This window comes from Podarcis bocagei (assembly GCF_964188305.1).
Source record: "Podarcis bocagei genome assembly, chromosome: 3".
In the NCBI taxonomy this organism is placed as follows: domain Eukaryota; kingdom Metazoa; phylum Chordata; class Lepidosauria; order Squamata; family Lacertidae; genus Podarcis; species Podarcis bocagei.
The window spans coordinates 102557582-102584481 of record NC_138127.1 but is presented as its reverse complement, the minus strand read 5'-3'; the positions used below and the strand labels follow the sequence as shown (position 1 = coordinate 102584481).

The following is a 26900-nucleotide window of genomic DNA, read 5'->3' as shown; positions in this document are numbered from 1 at the left end:
CGAGGCCACAGGTGGAACGTTATTACAGTAAGCTAAAACATTCACTGTCCGTAAGCAGTTGGGCTCTGTATCTGATTCCTCTCAGTTGGTACATTGCAAATTCCAGAAGGTCATTTCAGACAAATTAATATCAGAACCATTTTTTAAAAAAGAAAAACACTTTGCAGTTTCCAGATCATTCTCCATTGTACTCACACTACAGGATATGAGGCAAATAATCACATTTTGAATGTTTGTTTTCCATTACGATGGGCTAGTTAATGTGTCTTCAAAGCACAAACTAATGGTCCTTTGGTCACGTAATTAAATCTGTCGTCCAGGCATCACCCAAAAAATTGATGAGGGAGGAGGTGGATGTAAAATCTGGCTGTGCTCATTTTTTTCCTTTGCTCAGGGCCAATCAAGTTTTAAAAAGGGGTGAAAAGAGCAGCGAAGAGTGACATCGTGGATGGTGAAAGAGAGGATTAAAAAGTCTTGTTCCTTCCTAGGAAGCACTGCACCTTGTGTACTCTTGCTTGAGGGAGGAGGTGGGGAGGAAAGAAGGAACAGATGCCAAACAAGGCTGTTCAGTGAGTAACGTGAATGAAATGGCCATGTGGTCTGCTGTAATTTCTTTGGAAGAACACATGGTTTATTCTGTATGTCCAAGGGCTTTTGATTGCTGTTTGTAACAGAACACAGCTGCAGTACTATGAACACTTATGTAAAATAGAGCTGAACTGGCTTTGTTGACATGTGCTTTCTAGGAAGACAGCCTGTCTTTGAGGCATCCTTATAACCTTCAGTGATGATTCCATACTCTCCTTAATAAGTGGAGGGAACTATGAATTCCATTAGGAGGAAATGGTCTTCATGAGAAGCACCTTGCTCAGTGGTAGAGAAGGGTCATAGCTCAGCGGTTGAGCATAATAATAATAATAATAATAATAATAATAATAATAATAATAATAATTTATACCCTGCCCATCTGACTGGGTTTCCCCAGCATCAGTGGTAGAGGTTTCATCCCTGGCAATCTCTAGGAGGGCTGGAAAAGACCCTGACCTGAAAGAATGGGATGCTGCTGCAAGTCAGTGTAGACAACACTGAATTAGTCTGACTAATAATGTTTGCAAGCTTTAAAGTTTCTCAGAGTTCTTTGTCAGGCCAGTAGAGATTGTAGCTGAATCAAGGGAAGATTTTTTTGAAATGGGACCCTGCTCTTACTCCCACTCCAAACTCCCAATTCAAGTAGTTGAGGTTTTGCAGGATGACAGAGTCCTTGCTTGTATCCCAGGAAAGGTACAACCCTTTCTTAATTTGGAAGTTGATGGCCTCCTGAGCATCTCCCACTGCAACTTCAGTTATGACAAAGCATTTGTCTGTTTCTCATTGGCAGCTTTTGACAAATGTAACTAAAATTGGCCCTTCATTTTGCCAGGGTCATCTTAAGTGGGATCTCGAATCACTATTTAAGGGTTTTACATCAGTTTAGGGATCTCTTGTGGAAAATAAGATCCAGATCTGATTAAGTCAGTTTTTATTGATGCTTAAGTTAAACGAATGAAATCCTTTTTGAGTTTATAAAGCTAAACTTTATTTCCTCTCCCTTTTTATTCCAACTGTAGAATCAACTTCACACCTTCAACGATGTGTGTAATAATGAATCATTGGTTTCAGACACAGAAACGTAAGTAGTTTTTTGAGTACCTTTCATTTAAATACATGCATTCTTACCACTGGACATTCACTTCTATACCTCCCCATGTCAATTTGTGATGTGTCAGAAGCCCAGATATCCACGTTGCATCCAAACTGCAGGCACTGGGTGGGACTGGGCGATGTGGCAGATGCTGTCCAACTTTTTCACTGTGAGCATAGCTGCAAATTCATAGGAAAAGAGTTTCTGGCTTTCTAGTGGCTGGGCACCACCCACCACTTAAATTAGAATTCTTGAAAAATGTTGCCATTCTAGCTGCCTGCCTTGTGTTTTGGTTTGTCGCTTTTGTGAAATAAACAAATGCCCACCAGAGGTTAGGATGAGAGCCGACAGCTAATCCCAGATAACACACAATGTCTCACAGTAATGTGTGAAAAATCCACTTGAATGCCTACCCCCTTCTGGTTTTGTGAAATGTCGCAGTAGTAGAGCAAAGATAATGATAAATCAAAAATAGCAGCACAAGTCTAAGTTTAACTCTCATTGCTATTCTTGGCATAGAACGAGAAGTCTCTCTCATGACATCCAGAAAAATTTCCTTGGCGCTTGCACATTGTGGGCAAATGGTTGTAGCATGGAGAATAGCTGCTGGAGGTCCTAGTTTGCCCTATCCAGGGGAGATAAAGGAAACTGGTGATTCATTGAGAATCAACCAACAATTGACCTAATAGTGATAAAAAGATAAATATTGTGGCTACCTGCCCCCTATAGAAAGAGAATCAGAGTTAGGGGCATGTATTGGAGACGCATACAATGGAGTATAGCAGAAAAATTGTTTTGCTTATACACTTATCTTTTGGAAATAGATGGGAAAGTTGTTGTAAAAAAAAAAAGATAATAAATGTCAGAACGATGGTAACATTAATAAATGCAAGAGAAGCACAGTGTTAGCAGATTTCCATTATCTTTTGTAGTTTATGACTTGCAGAATTCAGTAGCATTTAATAATAATAATATTTATATCTAGCCTTTTTCCCACACCAGGGCTCAAGGCAGCTTACAAAAACACAGATAAAAAGCTTAAAACAGAGAAAAGATAATAGTTAAAAAGTAATTAAACACTAATCGAATCAAAACATATTTAAAAGATCTATTAAAAATACAGATAACAACCAAAACATCCCAGCATTAGTCCTTTCCAATCAGTTTCTAAAGGCCTTTGGAATAAAAAGGTATTCACCTGCCAGCAGAAGGACAAGAAGGAGGGAGCCAGTCGTAACATCTCTAAGAAGAGAGTTCCAAAGTCTTAAAGCAGCCACCAAGAAGTCCCTCTCCTATGTCCCCATCAAGCATTCCTTTAAGGGTGCTGGGCCTGAGATCAGGGACTCCCCAGAGATCTCAGTGCCAGGGCAGGTTCCTATGAGAAAATAACGATCTTTCAGATAGCATGCAACTGAGCCAGAGGCCAGCAGAGCTGTTCTAGCCAAGGGAGTTGTGTAATCCCGGTATGATAACCAGCCCTGGTCAACAGTCTGGTTGCAGCTCTTTGGGCCATATGAAGTTTCTTAAGTTTCTTCAGAGCAGCCACATGTAGAAGGCATTAATTAAAGCACAAAAGTAATCGGCTAATAGCCTGATGGAGGGCACGTTTGCTTAGAAATAAATTACTTCATTTCAATGGATTAATTATTTAATTTGCACTGGCCTCCACAAAGGCATTTCTAATGTAACAGCGTGGTTTTTTTCCTTATTTATCTTCTGCTACAGGTTTAGTTTAAATGAATTTGTAGCTATACGCATGCCAGCCATTTCCACTTTGTTTAAAAAAATTCCTTGAATTTGGAAAGTAATCCTTGGTTGTAAATCTGTAAGGAAAGAACAATGGCCTTTTATTTAGGAGACTGAGCATAATATGAGCGCATGAAGTTGCTTGCTTATGGTTTCCCCATTTTATTTAGGTCCATTGCTAAAGAGCTTGCAGACTGGCTAATCAACAACAATGTGGTAGAACATATTTTTGGACCAAATTTGCATATTGAGGTAGGTTTAAAGTGAAGTATGATTTTCTTTGTTAACCATGAGGCTATGTTTTTAATGTTTTATATTTTTTCCCTTGTTTCCCCTCCAGATCATTAAGCAGTGCCAAGTGATTCTTAATTTTCTCGCTGCTGAAGGCCGGCTTAGTACACAGCACATAGATTGCATTTGGGCTGCAGCACAGGTATGTCTAGACTTAAGCAAGAAACAGGCCACTAATATGTTGGCTAAAGTTCATGGAGCTTAAATTTTGTTCTTAAATAACTATCTAAAAAGAACAGAACTATTCTTACTTTTTAATAGAGCTGTGCCATACAAAGCAAACTGCTCAGGCGGCAGAGTTGGTGGGCCTAAACATTTTCAAATGCTCCTTTCTGATTCTCTACCTTCCTGGGCAGCTTTCTTGGTGTCATTTTTTTAAAAAAAATAACTCATGGTTATCTAGCTGGCAGTGTGGCCAGCATGATATCACACCAGTTTTATATTCCTTTAATTCAAGGATTTTGTCTTCTTTGCGCAACAATTTTACAGACCAGTGTAATGTCCAAATACTAACAGTTCCCTGTAAAAGTGATATCCTGCTTTCTCCCCCTATTATTATGGAAATACAAAGGTCCAGACAGATTTTCCTCACTCTTTTTATCCTAATGCTAAATTATCTTGGTTTAGACTTTGTTCCCTTTGAAAAAGCGTTGAAGTTACGCTGAATTCTTAGATGCATATCCAGCTACCATTTTACACCCTTTTTGTTACTACGACACTAGTTTTATCTTTACTACCTTTCATGCGCATAACATTTTATAAGAGGGAAATTGCCACAATAATGAAATGGTGGGTGTGTGTGTGTGTGTGTGTGTGTGTGTGTGCACAAAAATGTGTTTCAGTTTCTTTGAATTTATCTCTTCTCTCTGTGTTTCTTTTTGAAGTTGAAGCATTGTAGTCGCTATATACACGATTTGTTTCCCTCCTTGATCAAGAATTTGGATCCTGTTCCACTTCGGCATCTTCTTAATTTAGTTTCAACACTCCATCCAAGTGCACATACTGAACAGGTAAAAACAAAGCATTTTGAAGGAGTTTCTTTTCTGCTTTGGTTCACTAGGATGTTCTCTTGCATGTGTCCTGTTGAAGTGAAAAGAAATCTACACATGAATGCTGTTATAAGATGAAAGCTCTATTATTTTGTTTCTTATATGAACTATGGTTTATATTCTTTGATTCTGCATTGCAAGAGGTTGGTCTGGATGACCTTTGGTGTCACTTCCAGCTGTACAATTCCATTATTCTTCTCCCCCACTATGCTTCTTGTTAGAGAAGACTACTTTTAGCCCTATACTTTTTAACTCTTATACTTTTAGTATAAGAGTTTGGATTTTCCAGTTATGGTACAAAAGACAACATAGTTGTATATAGAACTCCATTTTGTTTGTGAAGTATCTTTTTTGTCATGTATTGAATATAATGAGAAACAAGTTCTGTTTTCTGTTGGGAGTACAGTTTCTGCTTTGATTTACAGACCTTGTATTTGGCATCCATGCTCATTAAAGCACTGTGGAATAATGCACTAGCAGCTAAGGCTCAGCTATCAAAACAGAGCTCATTTGCATCATTACTCAGTACAAACCTACCAATGGGTAATAAGAAAGGTGAGTGTTTATTTCTTCTTTGGTTTAATGTATTGTTACCAACTTGAAATCTTACTGCTGATCGTATTACAAAGAGATTTCTAATGGTTTTGATTTTGAAGACAATTTAATTAGGTATTTTTATATGTAATCCCTCCCCTTTTTTTGCTCATGCCTTATACATACTCACTTGAAAGGCATCCAAGAAGCTTATTAATTATGGTTTTTTCTCCTTTACTACTTTATAGGCAATGACATTTTTCTCTACAGTTAGCCTCTTTCCTTATAGAAACAGGTGCAGTTACTCATTTACTGTGGGTGATGTCCAACTAAGTCATACTCAAAACAGACCTGCTGAAATCAATGGATTTAAATTTGTTGGTTTTGGTGGGCCTATTCTGAGTATGACTAATGATGGATATTGCCCTATATATTTTTCAGAAAATTGTTGTCTCCCAAAGTGGCTCATACCAATAGGTCTTGCCTTCAGGGATCACAAACTAAAAAGACAAGACACACAAGGGATGGGGTGTGGAGGGAGATAGTAGTAGATGAGGATGCTCAGTTCTTCAAGCCCAGAAGGAATTGGTAAGCTGTAAGTAGGCGTTTATATCCACTTTGGGCCAGGCTGATCTTCCTTTGCTGGTGCACTTGCTTGCATAGACAAGTGGTAGCTCTTATTCCTTTGGCCCATGGATTGGGGCATAGTGTCCTGTCACCTTCTTTCAGCAAGGCATTCGACAAGGTGCCCTATGATATTCTTGTAAAGAAGCTGGTAAAATGCGGTCTTGACTATGCTACCACTCAGTGGATTTGTAACTGGCTGACTGACCGAACCCAAAGGGTGCTCATCAATGGTTCCTCTTCATCCTGGAGAAGAGTGACTAGTGGGGTGCCACAGGGTTCTGTCTTGGGCCTGGTTTTATTCAACATCTTTATCAACGACTTGGATGATGGACTCAGGGGCATCCTGATCAAATTTGCAGATGACACCAAACTGGGAGGGGTGGCTAACACCCCAGAGGACAGGATCACACTTCAAAACGACCTTGACAGATTAGAGAACTGGGCCAAAACAAACAAGATGAACTTTAACAGGGAGAAATGTAAAGTCTTGCACTTGGGCAAAAAAAATGAGAGGCACAAATACAAGATGGGTGACACCTGGCTTGAGAGCAGTACATGTGAAAAGGATCTAGGAGTCTTGGTTGACCACAAACTTGACATGAGCCAACAGTGTGACGCGGCAGCTAAAAAAGCCAATGCAATTCTGGGCCTCATCAATAGGAGTATAGCATCTAGATCAAGGGAAGTAATAGTGCCACTGTATTCTGCTCTGGCCAGACCTCACCTGGAGTACTTTGTCCAGTTCTGGGCACCACAGTTCAAGAAGGACACTGACAAACTGGAACATGTCCAGACGAGGGCAACAAAAATGGTCAAAGGCCTGGAAACGATGCCTTATGAGGAACGGCTAAGGGAGCTGGGCATGTTTAGCCTGGAGAAGAGGAGGTTAAGGGGTGATATGATAGCCATGTTGAAATATATAAAAGGATGTCATATAGAGGAGGCAGAAAGGTTGTTTTCTGCTGCTCCAGAGAAGCGGACACGGAGCAATGGATCCAAACTACAAGAAAGAAGATTCCACCTAAACATTAGGAAGAACTTCCTGACAGTAAGAGCTGTTCGACAGTGGAATTTGCTGCCAAGGAGTGTGGTGGAGTCTCCTACTTTGGAGGTCTTTAAGCGGAGGCTTGACAACCATATGTCAGGAGTGCTCTGATGGTGTTTCCTGCTTGGCAGGGGGTTGGACTCGATGGCCCTTGTGGTCTATTCCAACTCTATGCTTCTATGATTCTTCAGTTCCAGATAAAGTGACAGTTGAAGCAGAGTGTTCTTTCTGCCGGTTAAAATATATAATTGTAACTATTATATCAAATTGAAAAGGCTACAGTGATCAAAATCATAATGACTACAGTGGTACAAGTACTTAATTCGTTCCGGAGGTCCGTTCTTAACCTGAAACTGTTCTTAACCTGTAGCACCACTTTAGCTAATGGGGCCTCCCGCTGCCGCCGCTCCACCAGAGCACAATTTCTGTTCTCAACCTGAAGCAAAGTTCTTAACTCGAGGTACTATTTCTGGGTTAGCGGAGTCTGTAACCTGAAGTGTATGTAACCCGAGGTACCACTGTATTCAGGATGGCTTTGTACTACCTTCCAGTATTGAATGCCTCACTACCAGTTGCTCTGGAGCACAAATGTGAAAAGAGTACTATCTCACCCACGTCATACTTGTTGGTTTCTTAAAGCCTCTGATTCACCATATGTACAGTGGTACCTCGGGTTACAGACACTTCAGGTTACAGACTCCGCTAACCCAGAAATAGTACCTTGGGTTAAGAACTTTGCTTCAGGATGAGAACAGAAATCACGCAGAGGCAGCAGCAGGAGGCCCCATTAGCTAAAGTGGTACCTCAGGTTAAGAACAGACCTCCAGAACGAATTAAGTTTTTAACACGAGGTACCACTGTAGTTTCTTACTGAGCCTGAACTATCAAGCTAAGGTTAGCACCCTTGGAACGATCCAGGTTGGTAAACCAGGTTTGAACCATAGTTTTAATACCCTGGCTTGTTCCAAAGCAGGTAACCATAGTTTCTTGCTTTGAGTGATGTAGGAAGGTGGCGTTCCCCAATTTCTGTGATATCAGTTGTGTAAAGTAGGAAAATCCAGTTCCTTCTAAAGAAAGGGGCTGTATTGATTTTAACGAAAGTTAATAAACATCATGATATTATTTCAAAAGGCTACTAAATAACCCCAAATAACAACAGGAACATATTGTATAGAACAAGTAGATATTTCAGTCACTACCTATATAATAATTTTATTATTTATACCAGGCCCATCTGGGTGGGTTTCTAATCTGATGACTAATCTGTGTTCACTGCAGATATTGTTGGACTACAATTCCATTCACTCTTGAGATTGTGGGAGTTGGAGTCCTACAACTTCTTGAGGCTCACAGGTTAGCCACACCGGTTATAGACTGTATATTGTATGATGTTAACTCCTACAATAACTTGGAATGTTAACTCATTCATAACTTGGAATGTTCTTCCCCTTTTTGTCTCCTCTTCAGAGGAAGAAGAGCTCCGAAGAGCTGCTCCTTCACCATGTAAGTTATTGTAGAAAGGCACTTTGAAATCAAATACGATTTGGGAGTCATGCTTATTCTCTATTTAAGGGACCTTTGTATCACCTCCTGTTTTCTCCAGATGTCAGCAGCCCCATGTCCAGTGCCATCAGCTCCTGAAATGGCTTGAGAATGTTTTATAGTGTTTGTTTGTTTGATTCTAATATTTTTAATTGTAAAGCACCTTGGCAGAGAGGTAGTTAATAGATGTTTTATTTGGCAGAGGCTGAATGAAAGTTATACTTTGTGGCAGATGGCAATTTGAATTATACACAGTCACTCACTTTGAGTTGATTCCAGTGGTATTGCTCATCTGATGGTAAAACTTCAGTCTACAGAACAGAGAGGGAAGCACTTTTGCAATGATTCCCTGTCCCATCTGCAGCCAACTTTGTGTTTCTCCCCCCCCCCCATCTGCCCTGGAGGGTTGGGGGAACCATCCATTGCAGATTTAGGAGACAGAGGATGGGCTGTGGGAGAGTTCACTGAATATTGCTCCCCCCATCAGCTGAAAAAAGATATTATGTTAAGCTCCTTGGAGAAAAAGTGAGATAAAAATGCAACAAATCAATAAAAAATAACTGATAATTGTGAGAATTAAATGTATTTAGAATATTTTTTGTTCTCCCATCTCAAGAGTTCATAGTCATTTTGCAGCAGTGAGATGACAATTAACTCGGTATCAGACGTGTGGCTTCAGCCAAGTCAGGAGAGTAAAGTTGGGTGCCGAAAGGCAAAGCCAGTCTGTAGCAAGAGCAGCAGTAGAACCACCTTATTTTAATTTATTTTGATGTTGACAGGAGAGTTTGAGCAAGCATTTCAATCCTGCGTTTATTTATTTAAAGCAGTGGTCCCAGTTAGCTAAGTACCGTAGACCCCGTGTTTTTCAAAAGTCAACTCCCTGCTCTCTCTGGTAATTTTTGTTATGTGAATGGTGCCACAGATCCTCTCAGTGGGTTACGCGGACTCCTGATTGGGAAACACTAATTTAAAGTGTTTGCTTTTCCATTACATGGAGTAACTTGAAAAGCTCTTTCTACAATAGGGTCACCTGCAGCAAGTCCTCAAAGCAGTGACAACAGTGATACTCACCAGAGTGGAGGGAGTGATATTGAAATGGAGGAGCAGCTGATCAGCAGAAATAAACATGTCCAGCAGCGGCTTTCAGATACAGAGGTAAAAGAAATAACTGTTTTTCTCTGATGGTTATCAAAGAATCTGTCAGTATGAAAGGTGGTTGTGGTTGTTGCTAATAAGGTAACTGGTATTCAACCCTTCATTTAGAAAAGAAGTACCATGGTGGTTCTCCCTCTTTGCCATCATGTCCCCTCTGTCCAGATTATCCCCTAGGGTCATTTAGTCCAATCCCCTACAATGCGGGAAACTCACCTTCTGAGGGAGTCTGTTCCACTGTCAAGCAACTTTTATCATCTAGACAGTTCTTCCTAATGTTGAGTCAAAAATCTCCTTTCTTGGAGTTTGAAGCCATTGGTTCAATTCCTACCTTCTGGAGCAGGGAAAAACAAACTTGCTCCATCTCCTATGTGACAGCCCTTGAAATATTTGAAGATGGTTATCAGACCTCCTCTGTCCCCTCCTCAGCATAATGTGTTGTTGTTCCCCACCCTGTTGACATTGGAGGTGCAGAATAGTAATTTTAGAAAATAAATGCTTGGTGATTTTGTATCAAAAAAAAAAAAAATTAAAGGAATCGATGCAGGGGAGTTCTGATGAAACGGCAAACAGCGGCGAAGATGGCAGCAGTGGGCCAGGTAGCAGTAGCGGGCACAGCGATGGATCCAGCAACGAAGCCAACTCCAGCCATGCGAGTCAATCTGCAGGGAGCCCAGGCAGCGAGGTGCAGTCGGAAGACATTGCCGACATCGAAGCTCTCAAGGAAGATGAAGAGGAGGATGAGGACAGAGGTCACAGTTCCCAGAAAAATGGCCGGAATGCAGAGCTGCGGAGCCGGAAAATGGAATCCCAATCAGGCATTTGCTTGGGAGACTCCCAGGGAGCAGCAGAAAGGGGCGGTGTCAGTAACGGCACTGGAAATGACCATGTTTTTAATACTGACTCGGTGCCCGCGGTGGATAATAGAATTAGAATGCTTGATTCCTGTTCACACGGGGAGGACACAGAGCACGACATGGCCGGGGAAATCGGCACAGCTCATATATCCCAAGGCTCTCAAGATTCTTGTATAACGCATACCGGGGACTTCCTTGGGGAAGCCATCGGAAATGAGTTATTTAACTGCCGGCAGTTTATTGGGCCACAGCACCACCACCAGCACCACCACCACCATCATCACCACCATCATGAAGGGTAAGTTACTTGTGTGCCTGCACGCACATACACACATTCTGGAACATGATCACATTTGCATGCCTATTGCTTGCCTTGCATCATCCTTGCTGCATTTAGTTATCTTGGAAAGAGGTGCAAGGAGCTGAATTGGGGCCTGAAGTTTCCTTGACCAATTGCACAAAGTCCCATTAAGAACTCTCCCACCTTCCCCCCAAATTTTGACCAGGCTGCACTACCTAAAGCATTCTGCCATTTGTGTACAGTCAAGCAGAATGCATGCAGTCCTAGTTACCAACCATTTAAAAGAATGTAGCTGAAGCTGAGCAGATGCAGTTTAATATTAAGACCGACTCCTTCCCTACATACCCTCTTGGCTGTTAAGATAATCAGAGCACCTTCTTAGTAATTTCACTGCCTTCAGAAGCTCAGGGTGGTGGAACCCGCAATAAGGGATTCTCTGTGGCAGCCCGTAAGTTGTGTAACTCCCCACAGAGGTTTGCTTGGCAACTTCATTATATTGTTTTCTCTGAATGCTGTTCACTTGAGATGTTTATTTTCAGGAACCACCCTATTTTTTGCGGTGGCGCTTTTTGTAACTGCATACTTATGAAATTTTATTGTTTAAACCGTAAGGTGAAGGGGGGTATATTCAGAATTATATTCAGTGATGATATTTTCTCTTTGCATATATGCAAGTGCTTCTTTTCCATAGTCTACTGGGTCTTCATGGACTGAAAGCAATAAACTGGCTTATTCTTGCCTGTATCTTACAGACACATGGTAGATGACATGTTAAGTGCTGATGATGTCAGTTGTAGCAGTTCCCAAGTCAGTGCAAAATCGGAAAAAAATATGGCAGATTTTGATGGTGAGGAATCTGGTTGCGAAGAAGAACTGGTACAGATTAACTCGCATGCCGAACTGACATCTCACCTTCAGCAGCACCTTCCAAATCTTGCTTCCATTTATCATGAGCATCTCAGCCAAGGTAAGATGTAGCAAAGGAAAGAGCAGCCACATTTTGTTTCAGTGGTCTAGCTACTTAAAAGGAAACTAAGGAGAACCCAAGTACCATGCCTGTGGTAGAGATAAGCTGATAGGAATTAGTGACCTTTCTAGTTATTTAAATCAAATCATGAGCAAATACAGCTTTCACCTTCCTGCCCTATCATGGGCCATGTTGGATGGGGCTGATAGGAATTGTGGTCCAAAACATAGAGAGGGCACTAGGTTGAGGAAGCCTGATACTAGAGGTCTAGGTTCTCAATCTCTTTTTCTGACCCTGCTCCCTTAGCAACAGCCTAACATACAGAATCTTTGACTGGTAAAGCCTCTCCCGCATGTTGGGGAAAGCTTTCACTTGTTCCATTGGTGTGTGTCCAGGCCACAGGAGCAGGAGCACTAGAAAGTGGCAACTCTGTGATCCGTTCCCCTGGATGCTTAAATAGCATTTGTATCAAAATTAATTTCAGGAGGGTAAAAGAGAGAGCAAGTGAAGAAAGGTAGCCAGCCTTGGCCATTATTGCTGTCATCAACATACCTAGGAGTAGAATAATGGAGAGAAGTGTAAAGAGAATGTGAGTTGCTAGATTGCTTTATAAAGGCAGATAATACAGCATTGGGCCTGCAGGAAGATTGGCTGATCCTTGGCGAGCCTTCTACTTATGGAGTAATTTGGCTGCATTCACAAACTGTCTTATTGTCCCCAGTCAGTAATGTTCTGTGGATTCTTCTTGACTCATTTATGTTGTTTCAGCAACACCCTTAAAGAAGGGAATTTCATTTCTAGAACCTTTTAGAAAGGAAAAGGCAGGTGAGCCCTTCTTAACACCACAGCTCAAGGGATGTGCATTACAAGAGCAAGAGTGTAGCATGAGAACAATTAAGGTTTGGTTAAAGAAAATGGGCGTAACCGAATTACCTGCTTAGATAACTGCACCATTGCAGCTTTTGTGGCACAAAATCCTTGGGGGCAGCTGATAAAGGATGGGGGTAGGATCAGGCTTAAGGCTTCAGAATCAGTCAGAAGTTTTTCTGTGTTTGAGTTTGAATTTCTTTGTCTGAGTTAAGAGGTCTGCAGTAGTTTGCTTATTCTGGTTGAGACCCATAGAAAAAGATTAAGAACCTGCCCTTCAAGGTCAAGGCTGTATCAAGTAAAAAGATTCCTGTGCCGCTTCCTTCCAATTTGCTGTAGACATGATATCTGATCCTGAGCTAAATAGATGTGTTCTGTCATGTGTAAGTCCTGCATCTTGCAGAAGGTCTATATTTATGATGGATGCTGCATTCAACCTACAGGTACACTTGTGATGTCCCACAGATATAGATAAGCAATTGTGGGCTGGATTACAGGCATGGGGATTCCAGCTTGGGGACACTGGGTCTTGTGTGCACATAGGAAGATTCATTGGTCCATCTAGTTCAGGGTTTCAGACAGGATCCTCTCCAAGTAGAGGTTCCAGGAATTGAACATGAGATATTCTGAATACAAAACAGATTCTGTACCACTGACCTGCAGCAACACTTAATTCCGAGATGCCTCATTGAAGAGCACACAGTGATGTACGCACAGAACTGTTCCCTTTATTGAAGTGAACAGGGAGACAGCAAACACAATTATTTGTTTATCTCAGTAAAGACAGACCCTGAATTGGGACAGTTGTATTTAATTGCATTATCATAATAGCTCTTTTTTTTTGCAACAGGTTTTTTACTTGTGAAGCAGTTTCACATCCTAATTAAATAACTTTACAAGCAAACACAGACATTTGCAATTGTAAAACTTTTCAATGAAAATTTGAGTTTGAATGCTAAGTTTCGTATCGCTTTCACACCATAGTGGATGGTAATATATGACAAAAGGCCTGCCTTTTAAAGGGTTGAGGAATCTTCTGCTTCCTCGCTGTATTCTGATAAATCGTATTGACTTTGCATGTGTTTGTATTGGGTCTCCCTGTATCCTCCCCTGGCTTAGTTTTCTCAAGTGTATTTGTTCCAACCATTTGTAGGTTTGTGTCTTTAGCCGTTATTAACAGCTGTTGATGGACAAAGTCCATTCAAATCAGGATACACATTCCATATTTTTAATAACACCTGTCTTTTGCTCAGGGCCAGCAGTTCATAAACACCAGTACAACAGCAACGCAGTGACAGATATTAACTTGGATAATGTTTGTAAGAAGGGAAATACCCTTTTGTGGGATCTGGTCCAGGATGAAGATGCAGTAAGTTAAATATCACACAAGAATATTTGACAGAGAAAATGTAATAATAATTGTCAATAACTTTTCTCTTACTTGCTCTAGATTCATCTATCTGAAGGTTTAATAAATGAAGCAGAGAAGCTTCTGTGTTCGTTAGTATGTTGGTTTACTGATAGACAGATTCGAATGAGGTTCATTGAAGGCTGCCTAGAAAATTTAGCAAATAACAGGTAAATGAGCTTGAGTGGCGCATCAGTGTCTTACTACTGATCCGTTTCTTTGTCCATTAAATCTCTAAAAGCCGCTTTATCTAAAATCATATTTGAAAAATGGATTCTCAGTTCAGTCTATATTAATTTGCTGCTATGAGCATGTGGATAGTGACCAAAGAGCCAGAACCACACCCAAAAGAAAGTGAATTTAAACTTGATTTAAAATAACTGAGAAAAGGTAAAAATTGTAAACTTTCATTTGAAACAACAAAAGCACGATCTAAAATATACTAAGTTATACTAAAAGGGTATTATATTAAAAGGGGGTTCACAGTTATCGTGAAGCTACCAGATAAATATATTTGCATTATTAACTGCTTATAACAAGAAACTGCAAGTGAAGAAAATACATATGAAAGCAGTTCTAACTCCCACCCTCTGTCGTGGACCACATGGGGTGGTGGTACTCACCTGATCATCCTTCCATCACTTCTGTGCCTGCTTACTGTGGTGGAATGAGGTCAGCGCAGTGGAAACAAACTGACAGGAGCGTGGAATTGGTTCTGCCCCACCTCCCAGTTAGCAACAGCAATGTGGCAGGCTGGTAGTCAGATGAGCACTGTTGTCTCACAACTTGTTCCAGTCCAGCTAACTTGAGCAAAAGCCATGAGAATGCTGCCAAAAGGTCCATATCTTCCAGACTTGGTGCAGTGAGGCCTGCTTTTTCCCATTGGAATCCACGGAGATTAGGGGTAAAGCAAAAATAGAATTAAATAAAATCCTAAGAAAAATCAAACCTCTATAAGGCTTGTCCCAGACGGAGTATAAGTCTCCTCTTGACAAGCAGATAAGCTTGCTTAAGACAAACTACAAATCAAAATGTAGAAATCACAGATTTACTCTCCCATCTCCCCAAAACACTCAGCATCAAGGAAGATGTTGTTTTGAGAAGGGGAACAAGAATAGGGCTGTGTAAGCTAAAGGTTTGAGGGACGCAGGTGGTGCTGTGGTCAAAACCACAGAGTCTAGGGCTTGCCAATCAAGGTTGGCGGTTCGAATCCCCGTGATGGGGTGAGCTGCCGTTGCTCGGTCCATGCTCCTGCCAACCTAGTAGTTCGAAAGCACGTCAAAGTGCAAGTAGATAAATAGGTACTGCTCCGATGGGAAGGTAAACGGCGTTTCCATGCCCTGCTCTGGTTCGCCAGAAGCGGCTTAGTCATGCTGGCCACATGACCCGGAAGCTGCACGCCGGCTCCCTCGGCCAATAAAGTGAGATGAGCACCGCAACCCCAGAGTCGACCACAACTGGGCCTAATGGTCAGGGGTCCCTTTACCTTTTTAAAGGTTGCAAAAAGGAAGAAAGTTTGGGATAGAAAGGCAAGTAAGTAACCCTTTTTGGTGTGTCCCTAATTGAAAGAGCCCTCCCAATTCAAATCATCGCCCACACTGGGTCTCTGTACTTGCACTTCTGAATAACGTACGCCTCATTCATAGTTAGTTCTTCATTAATTTAGAATGGCAGTCCCAAAGTTACAGATTGCTTCTTCCTTTCCTCCCGTAGAAAGGCATCTTTTTCTCTAAATGTGGCTACATGATACATTTTAATTTAAGGGCTATAAATCTCGGAGAACAGTTATCCTGTGTTGTTCCTCTATACCTAGTCACCATTTATCTATCTTCTCAGATCAGTGGTAGTTTCTCTTCGTCTTCTCCCAAAATTATTTGGTACCTTTCAACAATTTGGAAGCAGTTATGACACACATTGGATAACCATGTAAGTACATGTCCTTTCATTACAGAAGATGGTGGTTGATCATTGAGGGATTACTGGTCTGATACTGGCTCCTCCCTAGCTACCTTTAGTTTGTCAAATGCAGAGCGTAGATTATTAACCCCACCCTTCCCTGAAATTTCAGGGCAGTTTATAGTTTTAACATTTCCTTGCCCAAGCCCATCCCTTCCTGTTTGGTATTAAATGGAATCTTGGTCTCTTTTGATTCTCTTCTTCCCCCGCCCCCCCCAAAAAGAGGGGCCACCTATTTCCGACTCTAATCTCCATAGTTTGACAGCGGCTCTCCTGATCCTCATAGTATGGAGTCAGTGCTGCGTGGCTCCTTCACACATTAGAAGGGTAATCGTAAAAGCTCAACTCAATAACTTTGTATGGAGAAGACTTGTATAATGGATTTCTCCCACATGAATTGGGTCTTCTGATGTTATTTTTGCACCACATGAAAGAACTATGTTACAGCACTTCCCCATCTCGTGAAGGTAACGTCAGAAGGCACCTTAAGGCCTAAGCATATGTCATACGCTGACATAAACAGTTTGCTAGGAGCACATTATGTTGCCTGCAGTAATAGGAGCAAGTTTCTACTTGGCTAAATTTGTTGCATTCTTAAAAGTTGTTTGTACACATATTTTTATTGCATTTGACATACAGGGGCAGGTTCACAATATCTGCTGCTAAGTTTCATTCACAATTCCTGTTTTAAATTAAATCATGATAGTATGTCCCAAAGCAATTACAATAATAAAGATTAAAGCTGATTTCAAATGTAATTGTTATCTTACGTTTATTACTACTTCTTTGATATGGAGTGCTTGTGATCTATACAATTAATTCCAGAATGTTACTCGAGATGGCCAGATATAATGCTGGACTTGTCATTCCCCAATCTGGGACATTCTTCCTTTATATTAAATCTGCTAATCCTTTTTAAATACTAAAAGTGTTCAGATCAGACTGGACTGAGAAGCAGGAAGCTCTGATGAGGACAGGCAAAATAAACTATGTTGTGCATAATCTTCCACTGATATCCTGGGCTATAGCAAATGGATGAGTTGCCCTTCAGTTATTTGCTATTAAGTCATGCGTGTTGCAGATTTCTGAGCCACCTTTGAGTTGAGAAATATTATGAGGAGTGTTGGATTGCTCTGTAGTTAGCTTTTTGAAAGATAGTTTGCATCGTTTGTTTGTATGCAATTTCCCCCCAAGACATATAGATATGAAATGACAAATGATTCTTAAATTGAAACAGGTGGGCCGAAAAAGAACTTAATATGATGAAGCTCTTCTTTGATAATTTGGTGTACTACATTCAAGCTGTCAGGGAAGGGCGTCATAAACATGCATTGTAAGTATGGTGTTGCAGTGGTGGGGTGTATCTTGTCTGTTCATAGTTTTGGTGTTTTTAACATTTATCTGAAGCTTGTTAAAATCCACCTTCACATGGTTGAAATTTGCTCCTGATCAAACAAAATTCTTTTCTACACCTTATTTATTCATGTATATTCATATTCATTAGTATTTCCTTTGACCCACTTGGCGATCAGAAGGTCAGTGGTTCGAATCCCCGTGACGGGGTGAGCTCCCGTTGCTCAGTCCCTGCTCCTGCCAACCTAGCAGTTCGAAAGCACGTCAAAGTGCAAGTAGATAAATAGGTGCCGCTCCGCCGGGAAGGTAAACAGTGTTTCCATGCACTGCTCTGGTTCACCAGAAGCGGCTTAGTCATGCTGGCCACATGACCCGGAAGCTGTACGCCGGCTCCCTCAGCCCATAGAGCGAGATGAGCGCCGCAACCCCAGAGTCGGTCATGACTGGACCTAATGGTCAGGGGTCCCTTTAGCTTTACCTTTATCACTTGTGAATAACAAGTCTTTTTGTAAAGGTCTATTTTGAGCTGATCGGAGATGGCATTTGGCTAAAGGAAAGTACATCAAGTCCATGTTTGTGTGACTATTCCCATAACCATCTTACTATATTTAGCAGCAAAAAAGAAAAATAATGGTTTGCTTTTCATTAATCTATGTTTGCTGAGCTTTCTTTCACTTTGAACATTGGGCGCTCAGTGAAAATGGGTCTCTGTTGGAGGGTAGTTTGTGACAAAGGGGTTAAGGGTGGGCATCTTTTGTGGTTGGGTGGTGCAAAGATGTATGGATATGTAGAGCAGCTTTATCGGGTGCACTTGTGGGTGTGGAGATGGTTGTCATAAGACTGATGGTAGCTGGAAAAGATTGAGGGAAAGTCTGTTCCCAAGTAGGCCCATGTTGAGCTGAGCTGACATGACGTGGGAGTGGAATTTTAATGTTTGTTAAGTGTTAGTTTTAGAGGGAGTGTTTTGTTTCACTAGCTTTGGAGTCCTGCTATTCTAGGAGTGCCAAGTGGGAATTCTTTACTTCGAACAACAAAAAATCCCCCTGCTTTTGTAGTTACAAAATTGTTTTGTCATATTAGTTTGAGGAGTTGAGGCTAAAGGGTCCTTGGGCTTGAACGAGTTGCACTCTTACTTGGAACCCTTCTTCTTACCTAATAAGCGTTGTTATCCATCCCAAGCCATATGAGCTAAGCCAAAAAAGTAATAAATAGATGAATATTTTCATATGTATCTGTAATGTATATAGGGGATGCTCGTGCGTAAGTTGCTGCCACTCCTGGCTATGTTGCCTTGTTAAACCTTTTCTGACTGGACAGCCCTTCACTTCGTGGCTGCCTCAGTCGCTGGCAGAATCCGTCAGTGGGCGTTTCTTAAACCTTTTCCAGCATAAAAGCTGTTTGACGCCAAGTCTCCTCCTACTCTCCCTGCGCTGAAGTCTTCTGCGCAGGGAGGGTGTGGGTAGCGGAGGACTCGTGCTCTCCCCGCTGGTGTCCAGCGAAGAGTCCTGGAGCCCTCTTGCCGATTCCCCCATCTGCCCCCCTTTATCCCTGGTGTTGCGCTGATTTCCTTCCCCCGCTGAGCTACCTCTCTCCCTGCTGGGTCCCTCTCCAGCATCACTTGAGAGCATTCCCTCCGCCTCTGGCTCCGATGTCAGTTCTCTGACAGTATCCTTAAACAAAATTATATTAAAAAAATTGTTTGCAGTGGTAGAGTGTTAAATTTGCCTCTACACAAACAGTTTGTATCTTAAATTAACCAAGAGTACAGATACCATCTCACCTGCAGAGGTCCTCCTTAGAGCCTCCCAAGTGACCCTTGTGATTGAGGAGTGAGGGTGGCAAGGACTTCCTTCTCCTGTGGAGGAACTTTTATAAAGTCTGAATGTCTGATCTGTGTTAGGGAGAGATGCCCCACCACTGCCAGTGCCGATTTTCGGCTAAAATCAGCACTGATGCCAGTGGTGGAGGAAGCGGAGCAGGCAGGGCACAACCGCACCCCGCCTAATGGTTGAGCCAGCCCTGCTGAATTGATACCAATTTCTAGTACGTAAAAACCCTCAGTGAAATAAAATAAAAAGCACCCGTTAGGTGGGGGAAGAGGATTGGAAAGCCCAGAATATGTTGTATATGACGTGGCAGGGGTAGAAGAAAATGTTTGAAACTGGGTGGTATTTGATTTAAGCTTTACTCAGAGTAGACCCATCAAAATGAATTGACCTTAAAGGTAAAGAGACCCCTGACCATTAGGTCCAGTCGTGGCCGACTCTGGGGTTGCGGCGCTCATCTCGCTTTATTGGCCGAGGGAGCCGGTGTACAGCTTCCGGGTCATGTGGCCAGCATGACTAAGCTGCTTCTGGCGAACCAGAGAGGCACATGGAAACGCCGTTTATCTTCCTACCGGAGTGGTACCTATTTATCTACTTGCACTTTGACGTGCTTTTGAGCTGCTAGGTTGGCAGGAGCAGGGACTGAGCAACGGGAGCTCACCCCGTCGCGGGGATTTGAACCACCAACCTTCTGATTCCTCATTTACAAAAGCACATGCATTGTCTCTTTCTTCAGGTTGTGTTTTCTACAGATCAGTTATATTTGTTGTGAGACATTGGTGCTTTATGCAGTATAGAATTGGGAAGAAAAGAGAGGGGGTGGGGTGGTAAAACTTATGTTTTTTTACTAAGTGTACATGTGGGGGTTTTGTGTCAGCGTCACTTAGGTAGGTTCTCTTTCTATACACCTGTTAGGTTTCCTTGGTGGTAAGAGAGGTTAGGGTGACCTAGGGTGTGGTTGATTGTCTTTGTTTGGCTGCAGTGGGATTTGTTAGTGCATTAAGTTAGCCATATTGAATTGTCTGCTGTCAGTGGGTTCGTGTTGTTGTCTTGTAGGGCTCTGTTAAAGGGGAGCCATACCGGAGTGAAGGCGTCCTCTTCTATCTCTCCCTGTGTCAGTTGCAGCCTCTTGGTTAGCTTTTCTAATAAGGCTGTTTCCCATTCTGCTTGATACCAGTGTTCCATGTTTATTTCTGACAGGTCCTTCCAGTATCTAGCTATGATGTTTCTGGCTGCTGAGAGTAGGTGGGTTATGAGCTCTTTATAGTGTGAGTGGGCATTGTTATCTCGGAAAATATTCAGTAGGGCCAGTTCTGGGGTGACTTCTAGAACCAGTTTAGTTATTTCGCTTATTTCTTGTATGCCTGTTGTCCAGAAGAGTTGGGCTTGGGGGCATTCCCGCCACATGTGGAGGTATGTATCTGTGGAGGTGCAGCCTCTCCAGTATTTTGGTCAGGCTCCCGGGCGTATCAGCAACAGTTTCCATGGTGTTAGGTATCATCTGTAAGTGAGTTTCAGAGTGAGTTCCTTTCTTTTTGCTGATATGGATTTAAAGGGAGGTTTAGACCACATTCTAGTCCATTGGGTGGGGTTGATTTCGTAGCCTGTGTCGTCTTCCCATTGTTTATTGATTGTGTCAAGAGGGTTTGTGGGGCTTTGGAGCAGTGTTTGATATATTGTGGATAACATCCACTTGCCATGTCCTGTTGTTGATAGGAGAAAGTTTTCGAAGGTGGTCAAGGGCCTAGTGGCTTTTGATTATTTAAGAAGGCATGTAGCTGATGGTGTGTTAGCCAGGGTATTCGGGTGTCCCCTTGTTTGTTTTGTATTTCTTGTGTCGATACGGGTTTGTTGTTTTTTGTGGAAGTCTGCTAGGCGATATAGGCCTTTGTCTTGCCAGGTTTATATCTGGAGGTTTTGTGCTGCATGGTGGAAAAGTGGGTACCATACATATGTTCAGTTCTTTTTTTGGGTGGTTTGACCCCAGTTATGAAAAAGGGTTTAAACAATGGCAAAACTCTTGTTGATGACTGAAGATGTACTGAAATAACAAATAATTTCCATGATAGGTACAGCCACAGCGCAGAAGTTCAAGTTCGCCTTCAGTTTTTGACATGTGTCTTTTCAACTCTAGGATCACCAGATCATTTCAGTAAGTTCTAAATATATGTACCCATACTTTTTCTTTTAAACAACAAGGTTGATTTGCTGGCACTGTATAATAGAAATACCATAATTGCATCAGCCAGACAAACAAGGAATGTAACAGAAAGGAAATAGCTTCTTTCTTTAAAGCTAAAAAGAGTCCGGTAGCCATCTTCAGGTATCTGAAACATAGAAGATGGAACAAGCTAACTTTCTGCTGCCCCAGAGTGTGGGACCCAAACTAATGGGTAAAATTAGGAAGAACTTTCTGACAGTAAGAGCTTTTTGACAGTGGAATGGACTAACCCAGAAGGTGACGGATTCATCTTCATTGGAGGTTTTAAAAAGGTTGGCTGGCCCGTCTGTCAGGGATTCTTTAGCTTTTATTCCTATATAACAAGGGGTTGGGCCAGATGACCTTTGGTTCCCTTCCAGCTCTAGAGTTCTACCATTTAATAAGTATGAGAAGCCAAGCTGTGTAGCCCTTTAGCGCTTTTAGGGCTTTTCCGGATTGGTGTGATTTGAGAGACTGAAGGTGCTGTTACAATTCTGTCAGTGATACAGGTCAAACCAGCAGACAGGCATTCGTGGGATCAGGCTGCCTTGCTGTGTTTACTGTGGGAAGGACTTTTGGGGAAAGAAATTAGCTGCCTTTTACCAGGATGTTGTCATATGTTGCTTTGAATCTCTAGGGTTGAGTCTGGAGCAAGTAGACATACTATGGCACTGTTTAGTAGAAGATTCGGAGTGCTATGACGATGCTCTGCACTGGTTCTTAAATCAAGTGCGAAGCAAAGACCAGCATGCCATGGGAATGGAAACCTACAAGCATCTTTTTTTAGAAAAGGTAGAAGGGAAATAGCTTCTTACATACAAAACCTATTAACTTTCCTCTTTGAAAACAAGGCTGATGTTGATGGAAGCAAAACATGCTTTTATTTTATTTAGATGCCTCAGCTAAAGCCCGAAACCATTAGTATGACTGGATTAAACTTGTTTCAGCATTTATGTAACTTGGCTCGATTGGCTACTAGTGCATATGATGGCGGTTCAAACTCAGAGGTAAGCGAGAGTATTACATCGCTGTTTTCCCTTCTTTCAAAGTTTTACATAACTTCAGTTCTTCACAAGATATATTTAGTGTACTTAGTGAATATTTGCTGAGCGGTGCGATTTAGCAAATGCAGTTTGACCTTTCTGTGTTCCTGTGTTAAGACTTCCTGTTCTGTAAATGATAAGCAGCAGCTTATCTGACAAGGGAGTTGTAACTATCAGAGATACTGAGATGGGAATTATGTCTCTTGAGGACTAAGGATGCTGTTTCTCCTTGGAAGAAAGCAGTTTGTATACGTTTAGTATGGAACTGACTGAAGTTGTATCTTGCCTATGAAAAGAGTTGAAATGTGGGTGGGAAGTTAGATGATTATTATCGACCTTTGCATGAAAACAGGGTGGAAATCAGTTTTTGGAAAGCTGCCCAGTTGATTTGGGATTTTTCTTTTACTCAGTCCTATTAATTGAAGCCAAGGATTCTGAAAAGGGGGATATGGAGCTGCTAAGGAAGTTGAACCATAACTTAAAACTAACCTCACTCTACATGGGTTTTGACATAATTCCAAACTGCAATGAGGAAACTTTCAGTTTTTAATCTTCTTCTCTGCACAGCCGTATTAGAGGAGGAGTCGCCCAGAGTCTTTCATAGATCACAAAACATAGTTTAGCATTACTTCCAAATATGTCTGACCAGTACACCAAGAAATTGGGGCAAGGGGACAGAAAGAAAGCACCTCTGTTAACCGGTACTGGCAACCCCCAATTTGTGTGGGGATTGTGGTCTGTGAAATTGCATGCAATTGAAACAGCCTTCTCCACCCTTTTAGTGATGTCTTCTATGACGTTTCCAGGTCACTTCCGGGTTCAGTGTTGTGTGCGATCACATACCGTATTTTTCGCCCTACAGGGTGCACCGGCCCATAGGGCGCACCTAGGTTTTTTGGGGGGGGGAATAAAGGGGGAAAAATTATTTCCCCCCCAGGCGCAGGGTGCAGGCTGCTATCCGCAAGCCTAGGGAGCCCGGCGGGAACGCCCAAGGCTTGCGGATAGCTTCCTGAAGCCTGGAGGGTGCTCACCGACCCCTCTCGCTCTCCAGGCTTCAGCGAAAGCCTGCATTCGCCCCATAGGAAGCACACACATTTCCCCTTCATTTTTGGAGGGGGAAAAGTGCATCCTATAGGGCGAAAAATACGGTACATATTGGTCGCTCCTAAAACGGGGGGTGGGGGTTGCCTGTATTGTGAAAAATACATAGATGATACATGATATTGTACAGCACAGCATTGACATGATAATGATTGGGTGGACATTTGTATAAAAGAAATAACCCAGTTTCTCACTTTTTTTGCAGTTGTGTGGCATGGACCAGTTCTGGGGTATTGCTTTAAGAGCACAGTCTGGAGATGTGAGCCGTGCAGCTATACAGTATATTAACTCCTATTATATTAATGGTATGATATAATTCAGTTTAAGATGCTGCACATTGCTCAGTCCGATGTTGTGTATCAGTGATACCGTACTTCAACTCTCTTTTTCTTAGGGGGACATAAAAGTTTCATTATGCTTACAGAATGTTTCTTGTAAATCATATTTTAGGTAAAACGGGTCTGGAGAAAGAGCAAGAATTTATTAGCAAGTGCATGGAAAGCCTAATGATAGCATCCAGTAATCTTGAGCAAGATTCTCACTCCAGCCTCACCATTATTGAACGAGGACTTCTGATGCTTAAGACTCATTTAGAAGCTTTTCGGAGAAGGTAAACTATGTCCATAGTAATTTTATTTAATAAAAGTTGCTGTTTAATGATATTCATGGGATCACACAGGGTGCTTGCACTAGCCTCATAGAATTTAATGGTGGTTTATCTTTTTCCCAGTTGTCACATACAGTCATATGGGCTGCTGTTAGTAAGTGCACTATTATTTTGGTATCTTCATCAAAATAATTCTTTTGTGAAAACAAAATAAAATTGTTAAAGGGGCTCTAGAGAGTTCACAACCAGTGATATTTTTTTCCTATTAAAATCAGTGTTTGGGCACTGCCAAACATATGGTAAATATGCTTTTCTTTTGAACAGCTCACCAGATTACGAGTCCACTGCTCTTAACCACTACACCACACTGGCAAATTGCCAGTGAATTTCCTTTTTATATGATAAATATTATTTCTTTCTCAGGTTTGCTTATCATCTGAGACAGTGGCAAATTGAGGGCACTGGCATCAGCAGCCATTTAAAAGCCTTGAGTGACAAACAGTCATTGCCTCTCAGAATTGTTTGCCAGCCAGCTGGGCTTCCTGACAAGGTACAGTCCAGCAAGTTGTTTTCCGAAAGATCATTGTATTATGTCCCTGCTTTCCCGCCATTCTCAGCTAAACAAATTGGTTATGTTTCAGATGACAATTGAAATGTATCCAAGTGATCAGGTAGCCGATCTGAGAGCCGAAGTTACACATTGGTACGAGAATTTGCAGAAAGAGCAGCTAAACCAACAGGCTCAACTGCAGGAGTTTGGCCAAAGCAGTCGGAAAGGAGATTTTCCGGGTATGATTTAAAGCATGTTGACATAACTTCAGCCTGGCTTATTTGCCCCTCATTTAGAGTACTTCTGAAGTAAAGACAACTAAGGGAAACTAAGTAGTGTGGATGGCCTTGTTTCTCCTTCGATTTTAACAGAATTTAATGTTCATACAAGGTTAGCTTTTCTTCTACAAATGCTAGTTTTTCTTAAATATTTCCTCCAAATTAGTATATTATTATTATTATTATGTAGTATAATAATAATAGTAATAATGATCTGTGTTGATAAAGAAAATGAGCCCAGTCCAGACCTGCATGAATGAACACCAACATAAGGGCTGATTTCAGATAAAAACCAAATCAACCCCCCCCCCATTGATTTTCTTTTTTTAATGATCAAATAGTGAAGCAAGGTGTGCTTTTTCTTTAGGTGGCCTCATGGGGCCTGTGAGAATGATCTCTTCTGGACATGAACTAACAACTGACTACGATGAAAAAACTCTTCATGAATTGGGTTTTAAAGATATGCAGGTAGTGACAAACATATCAAAGAGGTCATTTTACAGCATTTTACATTGTCACATGGTAACGGTTTTCATTTCCACAGTAACATCGATGTACATGCTGGTATGCAGAGTTTCATAAGCAAAAACAAGAGACAGGTCTCGGGAAACCTAAAATCTAAAGCAGACAGCAGGGGAATGTTGCAGTCTATTTAGTTTCCTACTCCAGATAATGCACATGTAAAATAGAAATGTTCTTCATACAGCAGTGAGCATTGCTGCTACTTGGTTGCCTTGAGGGGGAAAGCCATGCTTTGATGTAAGGTAATTATGAACATAGTACTTAAAAGATGCAAGCAATTTTATCTCATGTTTTCAAGATGTGGGCACTGACGAGGGGGTTGTATCTTGCCTTGTGGTCTTAAGTGAGGTCTAATTGTTATTGGCCATCTATATCCCAAGGAGGAGCAGAGACCCTTTTAGACCACCAAATGTCTTTCCCTAGGGAAGTATTATAATACTGTCTTCATGCATATTGATTTTGTTAAGACTGCAGGGTTGATGGGCCGCAACCCACTTCACCTTTCTCAGTGGCACTGTTAAGTTTTTAGTTGATCTCTTTAATAATAAAAAAATCACTTTCCACTGTTGTGGCTGTATTATTCTTTACAGTACCACTTTTAAGATCATTGCCGTTAAGGGCTCTCTCTGGCGTACGGACTTGTTTCTTGCCAGGTGACTGTTTTGTGCATTTCATCTTCAGCTACAGGAGCAGGCTTTTGGATGGCATTTGATAGGGTGCTTGAAACCGCTTTGTGCACATTTCAGACGGGGTGGGTGGGATGCCAGTTGTCTTCGAAAACCTGCCTTACGCAAATGTTGATTACAGTACATGCTTCTTCTTACAAATAAATCCCTGTTTGTTATTCCAAGATGGTGTTTGTGTCCTTGGGAGCTCCACGGAGAGAGCGAAAGGGAGAAGGCGTCCAGCTTCCCGCATCCTGCTTACCACCTCCTCAGAAGGACAACATTCCGATGCTCTTACTCCTGCAAGAACCTCATCTGACCACCCTGTTTGATTTGCTGGAGATGCTTGCCTCCTTTAAACCTCCTCCTGCTGAAGTGGCTATGGAAGATAGCGAGGTACCGTATTTTTCTCTCCATAAGACACACCTGACCATAAACGCACCTAGTTTTTAGAGGGGGAATGCAAGAAAAAATATATTATTTAAAGGGTGCGCTGAGCAGAGCCTGTATGCATCCCAGGCTCTGCTCAACGCTCCCTTTCACGAGCCACATGGAGCGTGCGTGCGGCACTTGCAGGCTTTTCCCCAAGGAGGGAGAAGCCCCCAAGAGCCGCACACATGCTTTTTAAAGGGAGTGCGGCTCTTGGGGGCTTTTTCGGGAGGTGGGGGAAGGGACTGAGGGGCTGCCCTCTGTCCCTTCCCCCACCTCCCGGAAAAGCCAGCAAGAGCCGCA

General features: G+C 41.9%; 1 protein-coding gene across 2 annotated transcripts in view; it reads left to right on the top strand.

The window, feature by feature from the left end:
- The window catches only part of USP34 (ubiquitin specific peptidase 34), a 110689-nt gene that overhangs the window by 34201 nt on the left and 49588 nt on the right, over positions 1-26900 (top strand). Inside the window, exons 8-30 of one of the 2 annotated variants that reach the window (XM_081188302.1) lie at positions 489-569; positions 1608-1669; positions 3598-3679; positions 3768-3860; positions 4603-4728; positions 5193-5322; positions 8441-8476; positions 9540-9670; positions 10203-10822; positions 11578-11792; positions 13913-14028; positions 14110-14237; positions 15904-15993; positions 17261-17356; positions 21272-21354; positions 22040-22194; positions 22296-22409; positions 23752-23851; positions 23997-24156; positions 24577-24703; positions 24795-24942; positions 25349-25449; positions 26355-26564. In XM_081188302.1, coding sequence (XP_081044428.1) covers positions 489-569; positions 1608-1669; positions 3598-3679; positions 3768-3860; positions 4603-4728; positions 5193-5322; positions 8441-8476; positions 9540-9670; positions 10203-10822; positions 11578-11792; positions 13913-14028; positions 14110-14237; positions 15904-15993; positions 17261-17356; positions 21272-21354; positions 22040-22194; positions 22296-22409; positions 23752-23851; positions 23997-24156; positions 24577-24703; positions 24795-24942; positions 25349-25449; positions 26355-26564 — 3204 coding nt within the window. The remainder of the gene's footprint in view (positions 1-488; positions 570-1607; positions 1670-3597; positions 3680-3767; positions 3861-4602; positions 4729-5192; positions 5323-8440; positions 8477-9539; positions 9671-10202; positions 10823-11577; positions 11793-13912; positions 14029-14109; positions 14238-15903; positions 15994-17260; positions 17357-21271; positions 21355-22039; positions 22195-22295; positions 22410-23751; positions 23852-23996; positions 24157-24576; positions 24704-24794; positions 24943-25348; positions 25450-26354; positions 26565-26900) is intronic. The other variant, XM_081188303.1, reaches the window with a different exon arrangement.